Source organism: Channa argus, chromosome 22 (assembly GCF_033026475.1).
Source record: "Channa argus isolate prfri chromosome 22, Channa argus male v1.0, whole genome shotgun sequence".
NCBI lineage: Eukaryota > Metazoa > Chordata > Actinopteri > Anabantiformes > Channidae > Channa > Channa argus.
Genome location: NC_090218.1, coordinates 8781974 through 8791070, shown reverse-complemented (window position 1 = coordinate 8791070; position 9097 = coordinate 8781974). Strand labels below are relative to the sequence as shown.

Genomic DNA, 9097 nt, shown 5'->3' with positions numbered 1-9097 from the left:
CTGTGGGGTGTCACATTTCTGGGTTAAGAGACCTCAGCATGTCACCTTACATCCAGTGTGAAATCTTTTGTATTTGATTGTGCTTTTTTCAAGGGGGGCTGGTTGCTCAGTGGAAGAGCACTGGGTTGGGATGCAGAAGGCAGCGAGCTCGACTCCCACCCCACCCGGTGTGGCCCTCCCAGCCAGGTGGGCCAGGTGCTAGTTTACAATCACAAATGTATATGCAATGGCACCGTGGCTGCTTTAATTTTTGCACACTACTTTTTTTTCATTCTTTCTGGAAGATCATCCGAATTGACATGAAATTGTATTAGAAGTATGTGAACGGCCAACTGGCTTTTGGCAACGGTCGGGGATCTGAAGCCACTCCAGTGTTGTCTGAAGTGGAAGCGGTGTCTGATTTTTGGTCCGCTTCCTTCCTGCCTGCTTACTTAATGTGGCTGGACTGACAACACTAGGAGGAGACCTGAAACTTCCCAAGTTCTTCTTCTGTTTCATAACTTTCTTAAGCCACTGTTCTCCTGGGAACACATTGTTTTCTGTGTATACTTTATATACTGAGGTCTACAGAACAAGTCGGAACAAGTTTTTGTTCTGACATACAGTTTGAAATGTGGGACATTGAACACACCAGGCAGTGCCTTTCTGAACTAAGTCATGTACATCAGGTTTTGTGACAAGTTCTACACACCAAATAGTCTGGAATTGCTATTTAAAGTGCATATTTTTAAGCGAGCAATTTCAGTCTGGGATATTTTTAATTTTTTTTTATTTGCAGAAAGGTTCTTAAAACCTCAAACGAGCCTGGGTCGTTGGGCAAATTTTAGCCATTTAAAAATAAAAGTGCGGAAAGTGAATCGGGTCTGGATATCAGCAATGTCAATTTATCACGCCATGTTTAAAACCTGTTTTTTTTTTTTTTTATCCGTCACCGCTTGAGGTAAAGGAAAAACCCAAATAATTCTTAAAGACCAGGGATTTTCATAGCTCTGCTTCCGCTTGGTGACACCACGCATGTGTTGATCGGTGCTGCAGCAACGTGCATCAGTTCCTCTCTGACCCCAGAGTTAATCTGCATTCAGACTGAGGCTCCACTGCTTTTGTCAGCGGCTCGACATTGGAGTAGCTTATTACGCTGGGGGGGGGGGTTCGGCGTCTGTTGCAGTTTTTTTTTTTAGGGCCTTGCTTGGGCTCTCGATAGACACGCTAAAGGGAGAAAAAAAAAGACCATTAAAAAAAAAGAAAAAACGACAGATACGAAATCAAGCTTCCGACTCGCTTCGGTTTCGCTGTGGCTGATTTCACTCCAGCGTCCGCCTCGGGTCTGGATTTGGAGACCCGCTGCCGCTAACGTGCGTAATGTATCGTGGAGAGGAAACCCAGTAAATAGACGGACACGTCCATCTGCGATAAAGAGGAAACGAAGATGGTGATGATGGCCTCACCACATTTAGCCTCCAAATGCTCGGCAGCAATGGCGAAGCCCTCCCTCCCCTGGAAGCTGTTTCTCTGGGTGTTCATCGCCGCTAATCTCCCCACAAGGTAAGCTATGAATGCCCGCTATTTCCTCCGAAAAGCACGACCCTGTGTCGGCCACCGTTGGCTAGCAGGCTTTTTATTTTAGCGACACATCGTGTTGCCGTGGCTTCCATCAAATAACCCAACCCTGCTATTAGTTGGACCCTGATCCGATTGCTCAGGGGGGTTTAATACATTCAATACATCACACGGAGCCTGGAATTGTGGCTTGACGTGGAAGTGTTGTCTTATTTTTAGGTGCAGGACACACGCATCACCCGCCCCCCCCGTCCCCGAGATCATCTTCAATTTCAGGTGAAATAGCTGTTATTCTTATTTACTGACAAGCTAAGTGGCGAGCAGCAGTCTGCCCTGCGTGTGGAATAGCATCGGCTAAGTTGAGGGAAGCTAAGGCTACACACAGTCTCTGCAGAGGCTCCTCTCAAGGATCAAGTCGATTCCAAGACGCACAGCCTCATTAATGAACGCATGTGTCGGATGTGGTGGGACTGTGCAGAAATTGTTATGCAAACAGTTTGTTAAAAGAAAAAAAACAAAACAAACAAGCAAAAAAAAAAAAAAAAAAAAAAAAACAGCTTGAACATGAACGAGGCTGCGTTTCATTCCCAGATATTTCAAATAATAAAAGCGTTTCAAAATGGCAGACAATCACACGTAGAACACATATGGACTGATCCTTGCCTCGCGCGCACATCAGCCGACGTTCAATCACTGTTGTGGTGATCACAACCTCGGGGCTCCGAGCCCCCCCAGCCCCCCACTCTCAGGCTTGTGTATTTCGAAACTGCATGGAGGAGCAGTTTCACTGATTACCGTCGAGAATTGAGAACAGTTGGATTATGAATGTTTTAAGTTGTGCACCAAGTGTTTGGACGGTGCTAAAGTGAGAAAGAGCAAAGCAAGTTTGGCCTCTTCTTAAAAAGTCGCACAACAAAGTCACACGTGAGCTCTTGATGCAGACAGCGTCATATTTATTGCTCAAAGCTTAGTTTTCTTCCAGTATTTGTACAGGTCCTGCTCAAGCTGCACAGGGAATCGTTTGTGGTTGGTGTCTGAGGCTTCTTGCATAAGACATCTCTTAAGGCCTTCGGGCACAAATCTTTTGTGAAAGAAGACTTGCACTTTGTGTAGTGACGTCAGATTACGTCACCATACGTTAACCCCCCCCCCCCCCCCCCGGGACCCTCACTGTTGCACATGAAATGCATCATGGCATCCAGGTTGGGCACTGCCTGTCGTGTAGCAGCAGGAGGAGGGAGGAAGTGATGTCAGTGTGAGAAAGCTCGACAGGGGCTCAGGTTCTGTGCATTTGTTGTCTTGTGAACTCGACTTCGAGCATTTCAGCCACATGAGCAGAACTTGGGATGCACTTTGCATCACTTTATTATTGTTCACTCTGTTGATCTGTTTCACTTCAAATTTATAAGGCATGGATTTTGTTAAAAAGTATAAAGCTAAAAGAGAATATGAACAAGCATCTAATATGTAAAAATCTAGTTATCAATGTACAAAATAATACATAAGGCATTTCGTAGCTGCAAACAATGTGTTTTTTTCCATAGAAAGTGTGGAAAAGTTCTCCTAAATTATTACAACTCTTATCAGAATTTTGCAGCTTTACACATTAATATTTCTCTGACATGACACACTCTTGCAAATGTAACTCTGTTCCTAATCACCTAAATATAGCAAAAGACTCGGGGTAAAAAATGCACACACAAGTAACATACTGTACGGTGCCAAAAACATATCCACCTACACAGTTAGTTGCACTTGGGTTAATTATATATTCAACAACTATTAATTAGGTGACTTGAATTATTTTCGCCAATGTCGTCACTTTCTTAAACGTGACACTCATGGATCTGCAGAGTGAAGTTTCCATCTTAAATTAGCTTGTGAGCGTGAATATGCTAAGGACAAAAAGAAAATGGCGGATGCGTATGATGAAAACTGATGAACATTTATTGTGTAATTGTTTATTATTTAAAGTGGCGGTGACACTGGACACATTTTACAATTTTTAAAAACCTTTTTACGTGTCAGCTCTGTGAATTTAACTCTACCTGTCACTTGTATTCTAGTTGTCGAAAACCTGAATGAATTCTCATCGGTGTCACATTGAGTTCATGCATATGCTTTAAAATTTCATCCGTGCACTATAAAAGGTTTGGGCTCATTTGAGTTTTCCTACACGACAGTATCAGACCGATACTGACAGACACAACCGACACAACAGGCCGTTGACAACACTTAGAAATGGCATTGGAATTAATTATTTTGACTTGTCCTGTATTGTAAGCTATAATGTATTTATGTCTGTGATTTCCTAAAATTGAGTTAATAGCACGCAGATGTCCCACTTCCTGTTTTGATTTAAGACAGTTTGACAGGACAGTAGAAGACGACAGCCAAAGCTTGTAGCAGCCTCTAGCTTACAATTTAGAAAATCTGTCATAGTCATCGCCCAGGAGACATAAAAACTACAACAGGCAGCTTTTGGGGATGGTAGTGTGGCATGAGACCCAAAATCCACCCACTTTATCTCTGCCCAGTCCCTCGTCTTTCTGATCTGCCACACTCGGCCAGCCCTTCAGGTATCTCTCTAGTGAAATTACAAAAAATATGAATCACAAAAGCCTGCACCAGCCAAGCAGATTTGAGTTTATTGTTTTTTCTGACTGTTGTTTTTTAGATTTTAGGTGGTAATGTCTCTGCACTTCTGCCAAGCTGCTCAATGAGTCTGGGTCACACAAAGCTGGGCAGCACATCCCCCCTTTAAGATATGTTTGCAGCGTATTTCTACACACAAATCAACAAATGAATCAATAAATTAGGGCAGCGCAGTGGTGCAGGGGTTCACGCTTTGTGGAGTTTGCATGTGCTCACCGTGCTTGCATGGGTTTCCTCCGGAGTCCAAAGACATGCATGTCAGGTTAACTGGTGACTCTAAATTGGCCGTAGGTGTGAATGGTTGTCTGTCTGTGTATGTCTCTCTGTGTTGGCCCTGTGACAGACTGGCGACCTGTCCAGGGTGTACCCCTCATCTTGCCCTAATTAGAGCTGGGATGGGCTCCAGCCCCACACGACCTCGAACGGGATAAGCAGTTACAGACAATGGATGGATTGATAAATGAATAAATAAGAGGAAAAAATATTGCGTTTTTTTTCATTCGTGAATAGAATAATAAAGGTTTGAATTAATAGCAATGTTCATTATTTACTTGTACTCAGCTGATTAGGTATCAGAATGATTCCAAGCTCTGGCTCATGGCTATTGGCACATAACATACCTGGTTATTTCCAATCTAAGAGAGTGCTGCTATTAAAAGATTTATCATTATGGCCATCTCTGCAACCTCAGCCCTTATAGTTTATAGTCCTAAGACTTTGTGGAAAAATCTACCTTATAGCAAATTACTTAAGATAAATAGCCGGTGAATTAACACACATATGTATATAAAAAAAAAATCTGCTTTGAGAATCTTCTGTCGGTCCCCTTTGGACATGCTTCTACAGTACTGTTGACTTATCATAATTCAGTGAAACATCCCCAGAACTTTCATAAGGCATCACATTTTTATGGTGCTTTTAACTCGTGTTGTTTATAACATGTCTAACATAGTCGAGGTAGCCGTGGCTCAGCAGGTGAAGTGGATGGACCGCTGTTCAAATAGCTAATCAATGTTTAACTGGTTTGGATTGGACAGACTTAAGCCTGTAAATACACTGGTTCTCTCTGCCAGAGGTCAGATAATTAAAGCAGACCGACGTCCAGGAGTCCAGGTGACTGGTTGTTAGCATTCCTGGATGTGAATAGCATCACTGCAGAGCAGCCTGACTGATTAAGCAGGACAACAGATTACATCACCTTTGGTTTGTTAACTTCTTAAATCTGACACAATCTGACAATAATTTTTATGTCCGATGCTTCCAATAGTAGGGTCAGGTTTTGATTGCTGCGTATAAAGAAGATGGGAGCGTTTCTTGATGATGTTAAGATGGAACACATGAGCATTGCTTTCATGCTTCTACCCTCAATGAGCTGGCACCATAAGACTCCGTCCTTACATACAAAGACGTCCGAAGGCTTAAAAAACAAAAACTCACAACTGGAAGCACACACACTTGCACACGCCTCTCTGAGGACCTTCAGGTACTGATTTAGTAGGCAGAATCTCAGATCTGCCTGCAGTAGAGAACACACGGCTCTTCCTTTGATCTTCTCCTCTGTGGAGCATTTCCATATACACAGCGATGCAGTGCAAGTAGAATATATATGAGAAAACTGCAGCAACCCAAAAAGCACCAGAGATTTTCAAGTTCTCAAAGGGTTTTTGTTACTTCTTCTTTATTTTTTTTTTAACCATATCTATTTATCTGCCTGTTTCTGTCTGTCTCTCTCTGTACCGTGACAGGTACTTAGTGAATATTTTTAATCACCTCTCAAAGGATGCACCTGAGTAACATAATACGTTTTGACGTTTTGGGCACTGGTGTTGTGGTGAAGATGGGTGACACTTAATGCAGCCTAAGAAAGGGTGCTGGTCAGACCTTATTCCTCACACTCAACCTAAGAACATGAGAAAGCAATCGAAGCTCTTATCCTGCTTTACCATGGAAACAGAATTTCTGATTCCCACCATTTCTGATTCCTCATTGTTTCATTTAGAAAGCTATTTCCCTCTCATTGCTCTAAAGCCTTGTTGAAAAGATCACAACTATTTGAAGGTCACTCTTGGCCTGATCTGAATTTCATAATTTTGTCAATGTCGCTATATTGGCGATGCAGCTGTGGGATGACATGTTTAGATATGTGGTGTACAGAACAACTGTGGTGGAGCCATAAGACATGATGCAAATAACGAGCTGTTGACAAGCTAGAATATAAACCCCAGATACTGCTGTGAAGGAAATACTTCATTGCCTGATTAATTGGTTTGTCTTTACTATTTAATCATGTCCAGGATTATATTCTTGATCTTTAATATTGTTCGCTTGGCTTTAAACACTGTATGACGATGGCCAAAAAGATATTACATTGAATTGTGCTGTTGTCATGTAATCATTTTTATTATTACCACAAGCAATTTGTACAAAAGCACCCAGCACTATCTCTCCATTAAATGCCATTAAAAACCGTGCAAATGCACTTTATTTAGTTTTGGGCCTAGAAAATAACAGTAGCTTCCTCCCCAAAAAAACGGGTACATTAACTTGGATTTTTAGGACAAAGTTGTGGTCAAAAAATTAGTCCTTATGCATAAGAGATTTTAAGCATTTGTTTAAAATCAAGAAAATATGTGGGAAATAAAGGGGGCATAAAATGAGAGTATGCTGAGAAATAAGTCATGTAAGAGGATTTGAGAAGTGTACGAGAAAATGGTAAAATAACAAACTGCAAATTAAAACACCAGTGACGTGCAAAGTGTGAATAGCCCCAGATATAATCCAAGGCAAACAATACTTTTCCATTCATTTAACACTTTAAAGAACTGGGACTTGGAGCAGTCGAGTATTCTGGGAATTGTGTGAGATGAACTAGTATGGAGGCACTGAAGTTTCATGTTAGCTTCACAAACTCATCTTAAAGTTAAAAAAAAAAACAAAAAACACACATTATCGGACATTTAAACATTTTTATCAGAGTTGAAGCCTCATTTAATATTTTGGGATGCAGCTGTTCCTTAACATGATATTGTGTTTAACTTGATTACGCTGGTTGCGTAATTACGTGCTGCCTTCGTAAATCGCGCACAGAGATTGGAAGAAAAGGTGCAGCACAGTATGTACAATGGGAATTACGCCCACGGCCTCTTTCACTAACATACACACATTGCATACATGCTTTTATTTATTTTTTTGACACTTATTTCTCACAAACACACACACACACACACACACACACACCTCCATCCTGTCCAATGCTCTTACAAACCCCCTTATTACAGATAACATTACAGTGCTACATCTCCAAGTACAACAGGCTGTTAATTGCCCCTAATATGTTGTCACTGAAGATCCATCTTCTACTCAGGTCTCACATGTGAGAAAACCTTCAATCCAGACACCTACCTTTCCAACGTCATTCGTGTTTGTGGTAGAGAAGGGGGGAAAAAAAATTATTCACTGCGCCACCTGGGTGGTATTTGGGGTTGGGGGCTCTTGAGATATCATTATCCTTTCAGTTTGAGACTTTTGAGGTGTGGAAGTAAACTCTGCTCCCACAGAAGCTCGGGGCCCCTAAAAACCCTCTTTATCATACAACAAACAATCCTGCCATCACGTTCCTATTGCAGTCTTGCAATGTATTCATTTTTTTTTTTCTTTAGCTCTCACTCAAGGTGATTGTGGAGGTTGTCATTCATTCTCTGGGGTTGGCTCTAAGGATAGATGCAGTTATTCTAATTGATTAAACTTCTTTTAATAATATGGGGGCTGGTGGTGTGGGAGGGATGCATTTGCAATTTAGCTCTTAAATTACATTTGTAGCAGTCATTAACCAAGTGTTATGAGTTAAGGTTTTAATTTATCTATTCATCCCTTAACAAGGACATCTAATTGGTCAGTCATTATACTGTCAGTAAAGAAGAATATAGCTGTACAATGTAGCAGGTGCTGCTGCAAAGCTTGTGATGTGAAGAGCAAAAAAGCACAGCGATAAGGCAAAAGTCAGGAGTGTGACTTTAAGAAATTCAAAGCTTTATTGCACTTCCTCTTGTAGCCTACAATATGAAGAACACAAGGTCAGAGGTTACTTTGACTTGCAGGTTAAAACTACAATTTGCTCAGTCAAACTCTGTGTGTCTGCTCTGAAATAGCTTTGCTTTACTCGTTATGCTCTGCACAGGCATTCAGATAGTCCTGCTTCTATTAGTATTACAAAATATTGTTATAAAATACTTTGTGTCTGGATTGGATCACACTAAAAGAAAATTTTTTTTTTCTCTCAATCTTAACAGAATAATAAATTCAGTGAATACTTCAGGAAAATGACTTATGGGACGTGACATCAATTATTTACGTGATGTTAATGCAAACCTCGGCTGTGTAAACTATACTGAGCTTTACCTTTCTAATGCAAATGGGGATCTAAACGTACAGTATCACCTTAAACTTTAGCAAAACGTCTTGATGTGGAGAGAAAGGTTTCCAGGTTGACACAACCATGTAAGAGGTGACTCTCAAATGCTGCGGTGATGTGATGTTGGTGTACTATAAAAATTTACATCAACCAAACCCTGTATCTATTTTATATCCTGTTACAGCACGAGCAATGTATGTATGGACCTTGGTTGAGTTTTTGATTGATTTATTTTTTTTCCAGGCTTTAATTGTTTGAGCTTTTCAAATTTTGGCATTTTGGGATTATGGAAGAAAGGGGGGGGGGGGAAATCAAAGGCCATCTTTATGCAGGGAGAGCAAAGACCGAAGATGAATGTGTTCAGCCCTTTGATCTCATTGAAAATCAGGTCACAATTAGGACACAGTTTGCTTATCTGGTTCAGTTTAAATGCATGATTTGGCTGATCTTGAAATATTAGTGGGTTCATCAACA

At 41.0% G+C, this 9097-nt stretch overlaps 1 protein-coding gene across 4 annotated transcripts in view; it reads left to right on the top strand.

Annotated features, from left to right (window-relative positions):
* Positions 1-1006: 1006 nt before the first annotated feature.
* Positions 1007-9097, top strand: part of gabrg2 (gamma-aminobutyric acid type A receptor subunit gamma2) — a 50766-nt gene continuing 42675 nt past the window's right edge. For 3 of the 4 annotated variants that reach the window (XM_067491313.1, XM_067491312.1, XM_067491310.1), the window contains exon 1: positions 1007-1542. In XM_067491313.1, the coding sequence (XP_067347414.1) occupies positions 1427-1542 (116 nt within the window). In that variant the 5' untranslated portion in view covers positions 1007-1426. The remainder of the gene's footprint in view (positions 1543-9097) is intronic. The other variant, XM_067491309.1, reaches the window with a different exon arrangement.